At 50.5% G+C, this 19,113-nt stretch overlaps 1 protein-coding gene across 1 annotated transcript in view; it reads right to left on the minus strand.

The window, feature by feature from the left end:
• Nucleotides 1-18,293, minus strand: part of VWCE (von Willebrand factor C and EGF domains) — a 35,519-nt gene extending 17,226 nt beyond the window's left edge. Inside the window, exons 1-9 of the mRNA XM_049889754.1 lie at nt 18,184-18,293; nt 15,588-15,682; nt 15,395-15,484; nt 14,913-15,041; nt 9,391-9,507; nt 6,421-6,537; nt 5,464-5,592; nt 1,177-1,622; nt 1,002-1,095 (exon numbers count right to left, since the gene is read on the minus strand). Coding sequence (XP_049745711.1) covers nt 1,002-1,095; nt 1,177-1,622; nt 5,464-5,592; nt 6,421-6,537; nt 9,391-9,507; nt 14,913-15,041; nt 15,395-15,484; nt 15,588-15,682; nt 18,184-18,293 — 1,327 coding nt within the window. The remainder of the gene's footprint in view (nt 1-1,001; nt 1,096-1,176; nt 1,623-5,463; nt 5,593-6,420; nt 6,538-9,390; nt 9,508-14,912; nt 15,042-15,394; nt 15,485-15,587; nt 15,683-18,183) is intronic.
• Between the last annotated feature and the right edge of the window lie 820 nt (nt 18,294-19,113).

The following is a 19,113-nucleotide window of genomic DNA, read 5'->3' on the forward strand; positions in this document are numbered from 1 at the left end:
TCCTGTTAAACATTTGGGTGTTTATTCTCTTCCATAGCCCTCTCCCTGCTGGCACCAGGGAGCCACGCACGAACCAGGGAACCACTGGACAGCGCCTGGGTGTACCCAGTGCTTGTGTGAAGTGGGTGTGAGGGTCCCGAGGGCTGCCCTCATCTGGTGCCTGGGGCACGGTGGTGGCCATCATTCTTGCTTCTGCTTCCAGGATGGGGGCGTGACCTGTGGAAAGCTGACGTGTGACACTGACTGTTCCCACCTGATTCCCAGCATTGGGAAGCAAGTGAGAAGCTATAAGCAGATGGTGGGACAGAAACAGGAGGGGGCAGACTTTAGAAATGACCCTTCCTCTGGAAGTAAGAGGCTAGGCTGGGGCAGAGGAAGGGGGCTGCAGAGTGGATTTGAAAAGAGTCGTTGAATGAATGAAGGAGTGAATGAATGAATGATGCTACAAAAGGATCCCCAGAAAAGAAAAGGCTCCCTTTGAGGGCTATCACAGCATAGACCAAAACTCCACTGCCATCCAGTCGATGCCGACTCACAGCGACACTACAGGACAGTGTACTACTGCCCCATAGGATTTCCAAAGCTGTCATCTTTACAGAAAGCTGACTCCTACCTCCTTTTCCCTTGGAGCGACTGGTTGGTTTGAACCAATAACCTTTCAGTTAGCAGCCAAGTGCTCTAACCACTGCACCATCAGGGCTCCTTCAGCATAGACCAGTGATTCCCTAAGTGTGGTCCCCTACCAGCATCATCAGCACCATGTGGAAACTTGATAGACATGCAAATTCTCAGGCCACCCTAGACCTGCTGAATCAGAAAGCCTGGGGGGTGGGGCCCAGCCAGCTGTGGCCAACCAAGCCCTCCAGGTAATCCTGATGGACACTCAAGTTTGAGAACTGCCTCTGGGCTGCAGTGGGGCCACGGGAAAGGAACTCAGCAGAGCTGGGGCCCTCGCACAGGGCAGGGCAGGGCAGGGCAGCCTTCCCAGCACCAGCTCTCACCTGTGCACATTGGGCAACAACCCCCATCTCTGGCGGGAATCGGGTGGGAACAGTCAGTGTCACAAATCACCTTTCCACAGGTCACTTGCCCGTCCTGGAAGCAGAAGCAGGAATTATGGCCACCACCACGCCCCAGGAACCAGACCAGGGCAGCTCTGGGGACCCTCACACCCACCTCACACCGGCACTGGCTACACCCAGGCGCTGTCCAGTGGCTCCCTGGCTCATGCATGGCTCCCTGGTGCCAGCAGGAAGAGGGCCCCGGAGCCAGCCATGTGTCAGCCTCAGGGCCCTGGGGCAGGGAAGGAGTCACTACTGCTTCCCCCTGGAGCAGGGAGGGAGGCCTGGGGCTCCCCAGCAGGGAGACGCTGGGCATGGGGGTGGCCATCGTGGTAGAATGCAGCTGTGTCAGGGCAGGAGAGGAGGACGTGAGTAGTGCTGGGGTGGGAGGCGGCAGGCAGGTGGTTCTGACTCCCGTTGGGGGCCCTGGTGCCCCAGGAGTAGGGCTGTGTCCTGGGGACAGGGCCGGCCGGCCAGCCTCAGGCAGCAGCAGTAGCATCTTGGGGGGTTGCTGCAGGGGCTGCAGGATAGCGGACGGGGCCAGCACCGCTTTCGGGAAAGCTGAAACGGAAGCACAGGGGTCTCTAGAGGGTGGCAGTAGGGCAGAGGTGAGGTTTAGGGGACCTAAGCTCAGCTCCACACCACAAGTTCCCAAACATCTCTAGGCCAGTTTCTTTTCCAACATAATGAGTCTAATAGCACCAGTTTGGGCCCAAACTACTGGGGCTGTGTGACGATCCCGTGAGAAGACTGATGGAAAAGTAGCAAACGAGCAGGAGCCACAGGTGATGATGCTGGAGGTCTGGTGGCTTCAGACACTGCAAAATCTGATTCTTCTCCCTGACCTTCCTCACAGGCCACAAGGGAGATGCAAGTTTTCCTGAGTCAGACAGACCTCTCCGACTCTCAGGGATTCATCCTGGGACTGACTCACCCCCTACTCCTATGTCTAAAAGGGTGGAACTGTGTCCCCTGCTCTGCCACCCAGATATGGCTTCCCTGGAGGAGATGCAGAGGCTCAAGATGAAGGAATGGCCCAGGGACTCTCCAGTCCCATGGCAGACAGGCCAGCTTGCAAGAGGATGCTCTCTCACACACACTCACACACACACACACACACACACACACACACGCAAGATACTTTTCTTTCCAGATGGAGACCTGGATTTAGAAAAACCCGTTGAATGAATGAATGGATGGATGGATGAAGCTAAAAAGGATCTCCAGAAAAGGAAAGGTTCCCTTTGAGGGATAGCACCTATGGTAAAATGGTCTGAAAAACAGAGAGGGAGAATCAGAAACCAAAGAGGACATAAAAGGTCCCTGGGTGTTACAAACAGTTTGAGGTGAACTACTAGCCTAAAGGTTGGTGGTTCGAACCCACCCAGCTGTACCAGGGAAGAAAGGGCCTGCTTCCAAAAGGTCACAGCCTTGAAAACACTATGGAGCAGTCTACTTTGTAACACAACAGATGGCCATCAGTCGGAATTGACTCAACAACCAATAACCACAAGTGGAGATGAGAAGGAGGCAGCCACGGTGGGGGTGAGAGAAGGGAAAGAGAGAGATTCGTAAATCAGAGTGAGAGAGGTGAGAAAGGCTGGGGCTAGGAGAGGGAAAAAAAGACAGGCAGCGCAACGACCATCAATAGCTGTTGTTGTTAGAAGGATTGGTAATTGGAAGATATGGCCTCAGTGATAGAAACTATGCTGGAGATCGCATGATAGAATTTTGCAAGACCAATGACTTATTCATTGCAATGGATTCACTGCAAATACCTTTTTCAACAACATAAACAGTTACTATACATACGGACCTCATCGAATGAAATACACAGGAATCAAATCAACTACATCTGTGGAAGGAGATGGTGGAAGCTCAACATTACCAGTCAGACCAAGGCCAGGGGCCGACTGTAGAACAGACTATCAATTGCTTCTATTCAAGTTCAAGTTGAAGCTGAAGAAAATTAGAACAAGTCCATGAGAGCCAAAGTACGACCTTGAGTATATCCCACCTGAATTTAGAGACCATCTCAAGAATAGATTTGACACATTGAACACCAATGACCAAAGACCAGACAAGTTGTGAGATGACATCAAGGACATCATACATGAAGAAAGAAAAAGGTCATTAAAAAGACAGGAGAGAAAGAAAATACCAAAATGCTCTATGTGAAACATAGAGCAGCTAAAGCGAATGGAAGAAATTATGAAGTAAAAGAGCTGAACAGAAGATTTCAAAGGGTGGCTCAAGAAGACAAAGTAAAGTATAATTCCATGTGCAAAGACCTGGAGACAGAAAACCAAAGGAAAGAGCATGCTTGGCATTTCTTAAGCTGAAAGAACTGAAGAAAAAATTCAAGCCTTGGATTGCAATACTGAAGGATTCTACAGGCAAAATACTAATCGATACAGAAAGCAACAAAAAAAGATGGAAGGAATATACAGAGTCACTGTACCAAAAAGAATTTGGTCGACATTCAACCATTTCAGGAGGTAGCATGTGATCAAGAATGAATGGTACTGAAGGAAGAAGTCCAAGTGGCACTGAAGGCATTGACAAAAAAAAAAAAAAAAAAGGCTCCAGGAACAGACAGAATACCAACTGAGATGGTTCAACAAACAGATGCAACATTGGAAACGTTCACTCGTCTATGCCAAGAAATTTGGAAGACAGCTACCTGGCCAACTGACTGGAAGAGATCTGTATTTGTGTCCATTCCAAATGTGATCCAACGGAATGGGGAAGTTATGGTACATTATCATTAATATCTCAAGTGAGTAAAATTTTGCTGAAGGTCATTCAGAAATGGTTGCAGCAGTACATCAACAGGGAACTGCCAGAAATTCAACCCGGATTCAGAAGAGAACATGGAATAAGGAATACCATTGCTGATGTCAGATGGATCTTGGCTGAAAAGCAGAGAATACCAGAAAGATGTTTACCTGTGTTTTATGGACTATACAAAGGTATTTGGCCATGTGGATCATAACAAATTATGGATAACATTGTGAAGAATGGGAATTAGAGAACAATTACTCGTGCTCACGCAGAACCTGTACATAGACCAAGAGGCAGTCGCTGGGAGAGAACAACGGGATACTGCATGGTTTAAAATCAGGAAACGTGTGCATCAGGGTGTATCCTTTTACCATATTTATTCAATCTGTATGCTGAGTAAATAATCCAAGAAGCTGGACTACATGAAGAACAGGGCATCAGGATTGGAGGAAGACTCATTCAGAGCCTGCAATATGCAGATGGCACAACCATCACCAGGAGTTAGTTAAATACATCCTGGGAGACCCATAGGATGGGCAAGCCACCAGGGATTAGAAAGAAGGAGGTAGCTTTCTCCACTCAGACATGGAAAGATCTCCATGACATAGTAAGTGAAAAACGGAGGTTTTATTGAAGAGTCAGCTTTATGATCTATATGACATGATACACATATTTATATCCACACTTTTTTTGAACTCTTGGTTTCCCCCTCCTCCCAGGCTCTGGTAACCTCTAATCTACTTTTGTCTCAATGTATTTGCCTATTCTAGATATTTCATATAAGTGGAATCACATTTGTCCTTTTTTTTACTTATTTCACTTAGCCTAAGGTTTTCAAGTTTCACCCATGTGAGGCACGTATGAGAACTTCATTTTTCTTTATGGTCGAAGAACACGCCATTGTATGTACATAGCACATTTTGCTTATTCACTCATCTGTTTCGGTAGTTGCTACCTTGTGGCCACTGTGAATAGTGCTGCCATGAATACTGGTGTACCTGTTTGCATTCCTGCTTTCAAATCTTTTGGGTATATACCTAGGAGCTGAACTGCTGGGTCATGTGGCAATTCTATGTTTAACTTTCTGAGGAGCCATAGCGGCACTACCATTTTACATTCCCATATAGCCTCACTTGTGAAGTATGGAAGAAAGGTCTGACATCACACTGTTCAAAGAGGCTGTCCCTGGGAGTCCAGGCTACTGGGAGTCCTACGTCACATATTCCTCTAACATTTTGCTTTTTAAAAAAATCTTTTACCATTTAGCGGGGAGACAGAGCAAAGAAGGGGAAGATGAAGAGATAAACAAGTGGAAGGAGAAAGTGAGGAAGATAGTGGGATATCAGAAATAAGATGTTGTGGGGGAAAAAGAGAAAGGATATAACAAGATGTAAAAAAAGAGAAAGCCTGGGGAAGGAAGAAGCTCTGCCCTGGAAGGCGGGGCCTGCAGTCGGGGGCAGGGCCTGGTGCTGGGAAGGTGGGGTCTCGTTATTGGAGGGTGAGCCTGGTGCTGGGAGGTTGGGGCTAACAGTCAGGGGGCAGGGCCTTGTACTTGGAGGGAGGGGCCTGGAGTCAGAGAGTGGAGCCTGGTGCTGGGAGGGCGGGGCCTGGCACTCACCTTCACAGGACACGCGGTCAGGTCGGAGCCTGAACCCAGGTCTGCACGTGCATAGGAAGCTGCCCACGGTGTTGTGGCAGGAATGGTGACAGACTCGCCTCTCCAGCGGCCGCCGACACTCGTTTACATCTGCAGGATAGTCTCACTGCAGACACCTCCACGCCACCTTGTCCTGGCTGCCCAGCCCTTCTTCTTCCCATCCCCTTGGCCCATTCCTGTCCCAGGGTGGAGGATGTGGCTTAGAGGCTGGAATGGAGCTGAAATCTAGTGCTAGTCCCTTCGGAGGGCCCCTACATCCAGCAGGCATTTAATGGTTGCACCTGTGACTTTGAGCCTTGCCCTCATCAGCCAGCACTAAGTGCAATGATTAAGCGCTGACTGGGGATAAGCCCCGCTGAGACTCTCTTCTCTAGACCTCCCACTGCCCCACCTATCTAGCTTTTGGAAAAGAGTCTCAAACATCACAAGTTAGGCTTCAGAACAAATACCCAACTCCGCTAGAACAAGGTCTTTTTTCAGGCCCATGAGACCCCACCTTCAACCCATGAGCCAAGCTCAAGCCAAACACACTACTCCCTTTCTGGAAATTTCTGCTAATGGGCTGAGAAAACAGGGATCTCCTTCTAAACCAGAGTAACCAAGACATAATGTGCTTTATTTACCAAGGGGAGCAAAGGCAGCCAAGAAAATGGGTGAGCGGAGAGGAATCCTTGGGGTGTATCTGGGAAAGGGTGGAAGAGACATGTACCAGAATGAAAGGGGCATGTGGTCAGGAGAGTCAAGATGGGGTCTTCCATGAAGAGCCATGCCAGCCCCCGGGGAAAGGCAGGCTCTGAGTAAAGGGCTAAAGCCCCTGCAGGTCCTGCTTGGTGACCTTCCCCTGTCCCCAGAGCCACCAAGTTCATGGTCCTGATCAGCAGCCTAAGTTGAAGACCACAGGGTTCCCCAGAGCCTTACCTACACAGGAGTGCCGGTTGCCATGAAGATGGAAGCCACTTCTACAGGAACACCTGTAGCTGCCAATGCTGTTTTTACACCTCTGCTGACAAGGGGTCCCTAGGCATTCGTCCGTGTCTGGAAGGGAAAGGGACAAGGCTGGAGCCCACTTCCCCAGGCAGTTTTGGGAACATGTGGTCACCTCTCTCTCTCACATTACAATCTCCTACTGCAGGTGGGGCCGTGAAGGGTCGTCTTAACCCCCTTTCTTCCTCGCTGCCCATATTCAATCTGTTCTATGCTGTCAGGTTGATCTGACTCACAGCACCCCTATATGACAGAGTAGAACTGCTCCATAGAGTTCTCTAGGTATAATCTTCAGGTGAGCAGATTGCCAGGTCTTTTCTCCTGCAGGGCACCTGGGTGGGTTCGAACAGCCAACACTTCGGTTAGCAGCCGAATGTTTAATCGTTGCACTACCCACTCTTAAAATACCCCCTGGATGAGCCCACTTCTCTCCATCCTGGGCCACCTTTGTCTCTGGTCTGAAGCCTCCCACGCGTCTCCCTGCCTCTACTCATGGCTCCTTCCAGAATGTTCTGGCCAAAGAGTATCTCTAATCAGGCCACTCCCTTCTCAAAACCTCTCCATGTTTTGCACACGGTTCTAGGATAAAGGCACCAACATTGTACCATAGCTCACAAGGCCTGTAAATGTGACCCCAGGCTGTCCTTCCCACCTCCTTCCCTACCCCTCGCCTTGGCTCTGGCTTACATTCTTGCCATCTTCCAAAGGCACCATGCTCTCAGAGGCTTCCCCTTTGCCCATATTCTCCTGTCTGTCTAGAATGCCATTCCCTATTGTGTGGCTGGAAAACTCCTACTCATACCTCAAAACTCAGTTTCTGTAACACTTCCTCTGCAAAAGTCCCCCAACATTGTCATTTAAAATTATGCAAAACTGTAAAAAAAAAAAAAATCTACATGGTCACCAATACAAGAAAAGTCAGCAGACTAGAATATTTGCACTGCAGGGTACCCTGCGCAGTGAAAAAAAAAAAAAAAAAAAAAACCCTGATACGGAGAGGTTTTCAAGACATATTGTCAAGGTGGAAGAAAAAAAAAAAAAACAACCAGAGGAACTCCTGGTTCAAATCCCAGCTCTAAGATGATCCTGGATAAGATAATTAATTTCTTTAATCCTCAGTATTCCTATCAGGAAAATGGAGATAAACAATACCAACATCACAGGATATTTGTGAAGAGTAAATGAAAAAATACATATAAAGTGTCTAGCACAGTGCCTGGAACATAAGGGTTCAGTCACTGTTAGCTTATTATTATCGTACCTCCGGAAGTGCATGTGTGCGTGTACACGCATAGTGGGGAGAGGCAGGAAGGGTGCTGATCAGACTAATAACCAGGCTTATTCTCCAGGGAGAGCAGAAGGCGGGCATGCGAGAAGGGGCCGACAGCCATCTCCACAACTTAAAAAAACCTTTTAAATAATTTATGAAAATGGAAAACAGAATATAATACAACAGTATCAAGGGGGACGTTTGGTCTTATCTGCCTTGCTTCAGTGAGAATATCTGCAGATAAAACTTGTGTAAAAAAAAAATTTAAGTATGAGTAATTATTTTAAAAGACCTCTCTCTTCACTTAAAGCACATTAAAAAAAAAAAAAAAAAAAAAAAGACCTCTCTCACCTGCTAACTTGGGAGGAAAGATTCCTTCTCTCCTCTGGGTTCCCTCAACACTTATTCTCACCCCAACCTTGTTGTCCTTCCTCTCCTCACCAGACAGGGGTGGCTGGAGCAGTGATGTCACCAGGGTTGATGTCACCCAGTGAGGTAACTCATGGTGTCACCCCCCCCCATGAACTTCCTCCCATACCAGACCATACAGAAAATCTGACAAAACTGGTGACTATAAAAATACTGGCAGCAACGAAAACAACACCACAGGCTTGTAGCGCGAGCAGAGGAAACCACGTGATTCGAAGCCTCATTGTAATTGTGTAATAAAGACAGCTCTGACCACAGTGCATTAACCAAAACCAAACCCGCTGCCGTACAGTCGGTTCCAACTCATAGTTACCCTATAGGACAGGGTAGAACTGCCCCATAGAGTTTCCAAGGAGCACCTGGTGGGTTTGAACTGCCAACCTTTTGGTTAGCAGCCATAGCTCTTAACCACTACACCACCGGGGTTTCCACAGCACATTAAAAAAAAAAAAAAAAAACTAAACCCATTGCCATCAAGTCGATTCCAACTCATAGTGACCCTATAAAGCTTTATAGCCTTGTAGGTATATTGATACACGTAAGCTGGGCTTACGAAAAATGTGTTTGTTGTTATAACTAACTACAGGGATGTTTTTTATAAAAAACAATAAATTTCTGCTGAAACACTGCACAAAAATCTGATAGACAGTCATTTTGGTGTCACTCCCTCTGTCGGTGCAGTCTGTACCCCCACCCCCCACACAGCCCTAGTGATGTCACAAGGCTAGAGGGCAGGAAGTTCCCTTCCTCCTCATGTATCTCTGGAGCCTGGCACAGCACTGAGGCAGGTGGAAGGAACAAATGCAGTGAACGAATGACTCCATCACAACATCCCCCTCCCACAGCCCTCTGGACATGCTCACAGCCCCATTCCTTCCCAGGCTTCCTTATCTCAGCTTTCTCCTTCCTCCAGTTGGTCTGCCCCCCTCCACTCCTTGCCCTTCCTTTACGCCCATCCCTCCACCCTGGAATAGCACCAGCAGGTTCTAGGGATTCAAACCCTAGCTCCTCCACTTACTAACAGAACGGTCTTGGGCAGGCTTGTGTCCTCATCTGTAAAATGGGGATGAAACGCAATAACGCCTAGACAGCACATCACGCTGGTGGCAGGACCGATGTTCAATGCCTGCACCCATGAGTGGACGTGATGGCATCGTCATCGTCTCCACCCCCTCCCCGAGCAGTTCTGCATCCTGCCGGCTCACCTTGACAGCTGTGGCGGTCGGCAGACAGCTGCATGCCTGGCCCACACTCACACACAAACCCGCCTTCTGTGTTCACGCAGTGGCCCTCACAAGAGGAGCTTAAGCACTCATTGATGTCTGGGGAGAGAGAAAACGGCCTCACACAGTCCACTCTGACCGTGGCTGTGATGTGATACAGTGAGAAAACAGACCCCACATGGAGCCCGCAACCACAATGAGCCTGCCCTCACCCCCATGCCTGGAAGACAGACCACGCACAGGACAGTCATCAGGCTATGAGGGAACCTGTGGGAATATGCAGCCAGAGCTGGACACCCTCCTGTGACCCCATGCAGGCAGGGCTGACACAGAACTGTTTCCAATGGCCCCATTCACAGGACAACCTCACGAGACCCCTGAAAGGGAAGGCCAGAGGGGAGGGTAGGAAGGCTGATGAAATTATCAACAGGACCATTCCCTTAAATGTTAATTGAGCACTGACTGTATGCTTGAAGCCTGGAGACTGGATGCTGACGACACAATGTGACAAGACACAGCCCTGATTCTCTCAGTGTTTACAGTCTGATAACAGGAGAGGCAGTCACACTCACTTGAGGCAGTGCAGCAGGGTGGGGGTGATACAAGCCACACCAGTCACAACCTGCCACAGCAGGTGTGCCTAGAGGGAGGGACTGGGCTGAGAGGACCCGCAGCATCCAGGAGGAGGAGCCCCACGGGCTGGAGAAAGGGATTGAGGGTCCCTGTGGCTGTCTGGGGCTCTTTGGGGAGTGGAGGAGGGGTGGTCAGTCTGTCAGGGCAGCAGGAGACAGAACTGGAAAGATACATTAAGACCCAGCTGTGGGGCACCCTGGGTGGTGCTCTCAGCTACTAGCCGAAAGGTTCGTGGGTCAAGTCTACCTAGCAGTGCCTCAGAAGAAAGTCCTGGCAATCTAGTTCCAAAAAATCAGCCATTGAAAACCCTGCAGAGCACAGTCCTACTCCTCATGCCCGTGGAGGCTGCCACCCTGTCCTGCGCTTGCTTTCACATTCTCCACCAGCTCTTCCTTGGTGCAGTTTGCCTCTGCAACAAAAAGTGTGTGGAAAGTACTCACAGTAAAAAAAAAAAAAAAAGAAAAAAACCTGTTGCTGTGGAGTTGATTCCTACTCATACCGACCCTACAGGACAGAGTAGACCTGCTCCATAGGGTTCCCAAGGAGTGGCTGATGGATCCCAACTGCCGACGTTCTGTTAGCAGCTGTAGGGCCCCTGGCTTTTAACCACAGCACCATCAGAGCTTGCAGTAAAAGACACTCCACCCTATCCGCCACCCCTCCACCACCTTGCTACTGAGCGGATTCCAACTTAACTGCAAACGCATGGAAGGCACTCGGGGGAAGATCAATTGCTTCACCCTCTCAGAAGGGGGTCGTGCAACAAACCACAAACTCAGAGACTTCTTTAGTTGATAGCCTTTGACCCAATAGCTCTTCTTCTGGGAAATGACCAGAGATGCCACTCACTGCAGCATCGTTTATAGTAGCGAAGCACTGCAGATAATCTAAATGACCAATAACGAGAACTGGGTATCTACAGCAGCTGTATCATGAATCCAACAATCATACTGTCTACTCTGACGGTAATGACAAATTGAAGAGGAATAGCAACACATTCATTGTCAAAAAGAACATTTTAAGATCTATCCTGAAGTACAACACTGTCAACGATAGGATAATATCCATACACCTACAAGGACGACCAATTAATACAACTATTATTCAAATTTATGCACCTACCACTAAGGCCAAGGATGAAAAAGTTGAAGATTTTTACCAATTTCTGCAGTCTGAAATTGATCAAACATGCAATCAAGATGCATTGAGAATTACTGGTGATTGGAATTTGAAAGCTGGAAACAAAGACGAAGGATCAGTAGTTGGAAAATTGTGGCCTTGGCGATAGAAACAATGCCAGAGATCGCATGATAGAATTCTGCAAGACCAACAACTCATTCATTGCAAATACCTTTTTCGACAACATAAGTGGTGACTATAAACATGGACCTTGCTGGATGGAATATACAGGAATCAAATCAACTACATCTGTGGAAAGAGACAATGGAGAAGCTCAATAACAGTCAGAACAAGGCCAGGGGCTGACTGCGAGACACACCATCAATTGTTCACATGCAAGTTCAAGGTGAAGCTGAAAAAATTTTTTAAAGAGTCCATGAGAGCCAAAGTACAACCTTGAGTATACCCCACCTGAATTTACAGGCCATTTCAAGAATAGATTTGACACGTTGAACATCAGTGATCGAAGACCACAGGAATTGTGGGATGACATTGAGGACATCATACATGGAAAAAAAAAAAAAAAAAAGGTCATTAAAAAGACAGGAAAGAAAGAATAGACCAAAATGGATGTCAGAAGAGAATCTGAAACTTGTTCTTGAACATACAGCAGCTAAAGTGAATGGAAGAAATGATGAAGTAGAAGAACTGAACAGAAGATTTCAAAGGGCGGCTTGAGAAGATAAAGTATTATAACAAAATGTGCAAAGACCTGGAGTTAGAAAACCAAAAGAGAAGAACACCCTTGGCATTTCTCAAGCTGAAAGAACTGAAGGAAAAATTCAAGTCTCAAGTTGCTATATTGAAGGATACTATGGGCAAAATGGAGCCCCGGTGGCACACTGGTTAAGAGCTACAGTTGCTAAACAAAACAGTTTGAATCCACCAGTTGCTCCTTGGAACCACATGGGGCAATGCTACTCTGTCCTCTGATGTCACTATGAGTTGGAATTGACTCGACAGCAAAGGGTTTTATGGACAAAATATTGAAGGATGCAGGAAGCATCAAAAGAAGATGAAAGGAAAACACAAAAATAGTCCTCCAACATTCAATCGATTCAGGAGGTAGCATATGATCAAGAGCTGATAGTATAGAAAGAAGTCCAAGCTGCACTGAAGGCACAGGAGAAGAACAAGGCTCCAGGAATTGAAAGAACACCAGGTGAGATGGTTCAACAAACGATGCATTGTCGGAGATACTCACTTGTCTACGTCAAGAAATTTGGCCAACTGACTTGAAGAGATCCATATTTGTGCCCATTCCAAAGAAAGGTGATCCAACAGAATGTGGAAATCATCAAACAGTATCATTAATATCACACACAAGCAAAACTTTACTGAAGATCATTCAAAAGCAGTTGCGGCAGTATATCAACAGGGAACTGTCAGACATTCAGGCCAGACTCAGAAGGGGACATGGAATGAGGGACATCATTGCTGATGTAAGACAGATCTGGGGTGAAAGCAGGGAACACCAGAAAGATGATTGCCTGTGTTTTAACTATACAAAAACATTTGACTGTGTGGATCATACAAATTATAGCTAACATTGAGAAGAATGGGAATTCCAGAGCACTTGACTGTGGTCATGAGGAACATGTACATAAACCAAGAGGCAGTCGCTCGAACAGAAAAGGGGATACTGCATGGTTTAAAATCAGGAAAGGTGTGTATCAGGGTTGTATCCTTTCACTATACTTATCCAATCTTTATGGTGAGCAAATAATCCAAGAAGCTGGACTATATGAAGAACGAGGCATCAGGATTGGAGGAAGACTCATTTACAACCTGCAAAATGCAGATGACACAACCTCGCTTGCTGAAAGTGAAGAGGACTTGAAGTACTTACTGATGAAGATCAAAGACCACAGCCTTCGGTCTGGGTTACATTTCAAAATAGAGAAAACGAAAATCCTCACAACTGGACCAATAAGTAACAATGTGATAAATGGATAAAAGATTGAAATTGTCAAGGATTTTGTTTTACTCGGATCCACAATCAACACCCAAGGAAATGGCAGTCAAGAAACCAAATGACGTATTCCATTAGGCAAATCTGTTGCAAAAGACATCTTTAAAGTGTTAAAAAGCAAAGCTGTCACTTTGAGGACTAAGCTACACCTGACCTAAGCCGTGGTGTTTTCAATCGCCTCATATGCATGCAAAATCTGGACAATGAATAAGAACTAATGCCTTTGAATTACGGTGTTGGCCAAGAACATATAATATACCACAGGCTGCCAAAAGAACCAACAAATCCGTATTGGAAAAAGTACAGCCAGAATGCTCCTCAGAGGCAAGGACGGTGAGACTTTGTCTCACATGTTTTGGACATGTTATCAGTAGGGACCAGTCCCTGGAGAAGTACATCAAGCTTAGTAAAGTAGAGGGTCAGCAAAAAAGAGGAAGACCTTCAAGAGATGGACTGACATGGTGGCTACAACAATGGGTTGAAGCATAGCAACAACGATGAGGATGGTGCAGGACCAGGCAATGTTTTGTTCTGTTGTACACAGGGTCGCTATGAGTCAGAACGGACTCTGCGGCGCCTAAGAGCAACAATAAGCCACATGAAGAATATTTAGTAATACTCACAAAATAAAGTTAAGTGAGAAAAATAATGAACAAAAGTGTATGTGACCCCAGTTTTATAAAACACACACACCTATGCATGCCTAACACACATACCCTTAAACACACTCCCAGGGGAAAGGGCAGAAAAAATACCTTCAACATTTTAGTAACAAGTATCTCTGGGTTGGGACTCCCAGGGGATGTCTGTTTTCATCTTTCTACCTTTGTTTCCCAAATTTGAAACAATGAGTTGTCTCTTACTTTCATATTCAGCAAGGAGAAACACTTTTAACAAAGTTAAAACTTCAAAAAGACTTTTCAACTTTCTGGAAAGATACATAAGAAACAGATCACAGTGGCTGCCTCTGGGCTAGGCAATAAACTTTGTAGGATTTTTTTTTTTTATCACAAATAATATTTTCACAAAATACTGAGATTTGCTTCCCCCCTCCCTTATTTTTCAAATGCTGTGTTCCCAAGGGACCCTTCCCTGATGAACCAGCCCCCAATGCAGGTAACGTGTCCTCTCTGTGCCCCCGGCACCTGGCAGTTCCTGGCTTCTGGTCCCCATTACACTGGACTGTCACTGTCCTGTTATTCGTCTCCCTGCCCCCTATTCGGAAGCTCTGTAACAACAGGGACCAACTGGTCACCCTCCTAACTGCACCTCTAGCCAGTTTCTGGACCATAATACCAGTTACCGTCAAGTCGGCCCCATCTCATGGCCACCCCATGTGTGTCGGCGTAGAACTGTGTTCCATAGAGTTTTCAATGGCTGAGTTTTTGGAAGTAGATCGCCAGGGCTTTCTTCCAAGGTGCCTCTGGTAGACTAGAACCTTCAAATCCAGCCAAGCAAGTTAACTGTTTGCATCACCCAGAGACTCCAGCCCATAAGTGCCCAGTAAATACTGTGAAATAACAGAAGTGTGGTTATTTCTTTTGTTTCTGTGCCTCCCGCACCCTCAGGCTTCACAGCTCGTCCTGGCTCAGCCTCCCCCTTACATCTCTCTGCACATGATTCTGGCCGGACAGGGAAGAGGGAACAGAGCTCCCGTCCCGTCCCCATTGCTCATGGTGGCGGTGGGGGGGGACACTTGTACTGCTCCCAGGCCTCTCACCTGTACACCTGATGCCAACAGCTGTTTCTGTCATCGAGAAGCCCAGGGGGCACACGCGGGCCACCTCCTGACAGCCGCCATGGTTACAGGTAAGGTCACAGCCGTACTCCCCGCAGGGTCCATGGGCTTCTAAAATAGGCATCACACCGGTGAGCAGACACCACCTGCAGTCCCTGCCTCCCCCCACCTCACTGGGGCTCCTCCTGAATTCTGTTGGGAGGGTGGCTCCGGAGGCAAACAGATCTGAGTGTAAATCCAGCTGCACCACTGACTAAGCTATGTGACCCTGGACAAGTCACTAACTTCTACACCCCAGTTTCCTCATCTATAAAATGGGAATAAGTTCTACCTAACAGGGTTTTTTTTTAACAGGGTAGCTGGAAGATGATATGATCGAACACATTTCAAATGCCCAGTGCCTGGCACAAATCTCAATCAGGGTTAATACCATCATTCCTGTCAGCCCTTGCCTGTCCTGTTACCTGGGCAGGTGGCCCCTTGCTCTCCATCCTGGCAGGAGCAGACATTGGGAGCGATGCAGATGCCACTCCCACAACCAAAGGAGCAGAGGGCTGAGAGGAGAAACGCAAATGAGGGTGTGGTGGCCACCCCAGGCCAGCCCAGCCAAGTGCCCTGCTGGTGGAGCAGGCAGGGGGCAGAGGGATGGGCACTTACGCAAGGTGCAGTGCCCACTGCCCATGGAGGGTGCCCAGCCGGGACAGCAGCCACTCCCGAACCCCGAGAGGCAGACGTGGGGACCTAGCCGGCGCCTGCAAGAGAGGAGAGAGTGTTTTCCACATTCAGTAGTGGGACAGGGATTGGACAGCAGGGCAGTGAACGCCCCAAACTGGTCAGAAAGTCAGTCAACAACCAGTTCTTGAGATCTCCTGGAGGGACAATGGGAAGTGTCCAAAGAAAGATGACCCAGACAATCTCTCCTGGGAGGCAGGACAAACACAATGGTTTGTGAGAACAGACACGAGCCTCCCAAGTTGCTGACACATGATTACGGAGCAAAGAGCTGCTAGAAGAGGGGCCTCAGAGCTGAGGAGCCCCAGGGACATCCCAGCTGCCTCAGGACCATTGCACTCGCAGTTTTCTCTCTCAGCAAGTCCTGTCCCTAGAAATCCATCTAGCTCATTCTCTCACTTCACCCAGGTCCCCAATGTCGCTTTCTCAGAGGGACCTTTCTTGTTCACTCTTACCGCGCTTTATTCCTCTTCAGAACACTTACTTCTTGGGACATTCAATTGCTTATTTATTGTGGATCTGTTCACGCTATCTCCTCTACCACCTCCCCATGAATGCGGCTTCATCTTACTTACTGGTCCCAGCACCTCGGGTGGTGCCTGACACATAGGAAGTACTCAGTAAATTGCTGCTGAGGGAAAGGTTGAGAAGGGAGAGGAAGGAGGGCACCCTGGAGGGGGCACTGGCATAGGCAATATCCCTGGGATGGGGGTCACTGAGCTGTCCAAAGCTGGAGAAAAAAAAATCTGCTCTACCAGGACACAGGGCCCACGGCTGGCAGAGGGAAGCCAGTGTCCAGAAAGGACAGAAAGCCAGACATGCATCTAACTGTGTGCCTGACGCTGGGCAAGGCACGGCAGTGCAGCCATGAACAAGCCACCGTCTCTACCTTCAAGGGATGCTGGGCAGACAAGGAACCTGGTGATAGGACAGTATGACAGGTGACCCATGGAGCCCCACGGCGAGTCAGGAGAGGTTTCCCGGACGGGCAGTTTGTAGGCTGAGTGGGGGCAGCAGGGGGGAAAGGAGAAAGAGAGCAGGGATTCCTGGCAGAGGGAACAGCATGTGCAAAGGCCCAGAGGGGGACAGAAACTGCGACTGCAATTGGCTCCAGCGATGGGCTGGGCAGAGAGTGACGAAGTCACTGGGTTAAATTGGGAATCCTAGTATAGCAGAATAGGGCCTAGAAAACCCTTCCCAACTGAGATTCACCCGTGTTCAGAGGTTGACAGGAATATCATTCCACCAGTCAGTTCACGGAGTGCCCACTCAGTGCAGGTCACTGTGCCAGGTGCTGGGGGCCTGGAAGGACAAGGGAGACTTGCCCCTGCTCTTGGGAGAAACATCTGGTGGGGGAAGTAGACACTGAAAAGGTAATTTCAAACTTGACAAGGATTCTAGAAAGGGAAGCTCAGGTCGCCATGGCAGGACAGAGATGTCTACGGAAAACTGTCCCTGGACCTCGAGAGGCACTTTTTTCCTCTCTGAAGCCATCGCAGAAGAGAGGCCCTCCCGGGCCGTGGTATGTCCCACCCCAGCCCCCTTGCTGAATTTATTGTGGCAGCAGCCAGGGAGGGAGGGGCCGCAGCTCCTGATCCTCAGACATGTCGTGCCTTTAAAAGGGGCAGGCGGTGCCACCAAAGTGGCAGAGAGGCCGATGCTCCGGGAGGCTGGTGGAGCCGAACCCCAAGTGGGCAGAGCCCGAGCACACGCCAGAGCGCCCCAAGGAGCCACCCTGAGCTGGCAGTGACGGAGACAGGTGGCTGGAAGGCTCTGAGACGCCGCGGAGCCCCAGCCGCGATCCCAGCAGGAACTGGCAGGGGCCGCAGAACACACGTGCGAGCCGCGAGCCCGGCAGGACCGCCCCCGCTGCGCGCCCCCGGAGGAGCGTGGCCGCGGGCCAGGCCGCCCGCTGACAGCGTGTTCCCTCGCTAGGAGCATCACGCACACACGCGGCGGCCCGGCCTCCCGCCTGGGAGAGAGAGCACGTGGGGAAGGCGGCGCTGGGCACCCCAACCCTGCCCGCGCCCGCACAGGCGGAAACCAAACAACCCGGAGGGCCCCGCGGTTCCAAGATCCGCGGAGTGCGTGGGGCCAGGGCACAGGGAAGCCCCCAGCCCCTGACGGCCGGCGCGGCCGGGGAGGCCAGGCACTGCCCTGCAGAGCAAGCGACACGGTCGGGAGTAAAAGCCAGTCCGGAGACCAGGTGGCACGTCCAGGGCTCTGGCGTCAGGGGTCCGCGGTCCAGGGCAGGCTGAGATGGGCACACCCGGAGCCTGCCTCTCTGTCCCCGTTCCCACCCCTGTCTTGGACCCCCCAGATCGCAAACAGGGGCACAGAACGGGTACTCGCCCTGGGTCGCAAGTTGCCGTGTCTTTGTCCGGACCCCCGAGGCTGCGCCCGCGCGCCGGCGCCCCAGACGGGAGCCCCGACCGCGGCTGCGGCGGCTCGGGGGAGCCCTCTGCGCTCCTCCGCACGCCGGTGGCGCTCCCGCGGCGCCGGGCAGAGACGCGGCGCTTACCTCTCGGCGGTGAAGTGCCCGGGCGCCTTCCTCCCTGTGTAGCCTCGGCCCGAGGCCCCCGGCAGCAGGAGCGCGGCGAAGGCGACCCGGAGCAGCAGTCCTGCCCACATGACCGGCGGCGGAGGGTCCCCGGCTCCGCTCGGCTCCGGCGCCGCGCGGGGGAGGGGGCTGCCGGCCTCGCCCCTCCTCCGGGCGCCGCGGGGAGCGAACCAGTGAGCCCCGAGTTGGCAAGCAGAGCAGAGCCGGGCGGCGGGGGGCGGGGGGCGCTGAGGACGCCGAGGAGGTGGGGCCGGGGGCCGCTAGGGGCCGCGGCGGGAGGCTGGGGGTCTCCGGCACCTCAGAGCGAGACACACAAAAGGCAGCACCGCCCACCCGCCCGACGGTGGCCTCTCCGAGAGGCGCCGAGCCCGAGACGGGGGCAAAGATCAAGGACCTTTAGGGGCGGGGTTTCCCCCTCCGCCCACACCCCCTGCCCGGGTTTAGGAGTTCGGCTTCCTGCGAAGGGCTGTGGGCGTCAGACCGAGGAGGCCCTGGGAGGAAAGGGATTTCGGGGAACAAGGCTGGCGCCAGAGGCTGTGCGCCCTGGCATTGCCTGTCTCGTGGGAGCCCGAGATGCCTCTGTTGTCAAGAGAAGGTGGGAAGCATGGAAATGCAAACCCAGGACGCTGGGTCGTTGCGCCCTGGTTAGTTCTAGGCCGGACGCCCCAGCCTGCCAGCAGGTCCTCACTTTAACTCTTGGGAGCGCAGAGCGGACCCATCTGCTGCTTGGCTGGGGGACACAGGCTCCTCTGGGCACCCAGGGGGCAGATGGTGTCTCCCAGCTACTGGATGGGGGAGGGGGTGAGGGTGGAGCTGGGGCAGTTGGCAGTGGAAAGACAGAAGCAGAACTGGAAGTGTCTTTTGCCCCCTTCTGCGACGGCCCCGGGCCAC

The sequence above is a fragment of the Elephas maximus genome, chromosome 7, assembly GCF_024166365.1.
Source record: "Elephas maximus indicus isolate mEleMax1 chromosome 7, mEleMax1 primary haplotype, whole genome shotgun sequence".
NCBI lineage: Eukaryota > Metazoa > Chordata > Mammalia > Proboscidea > Elephantidae > Elephas > Elephas maximus.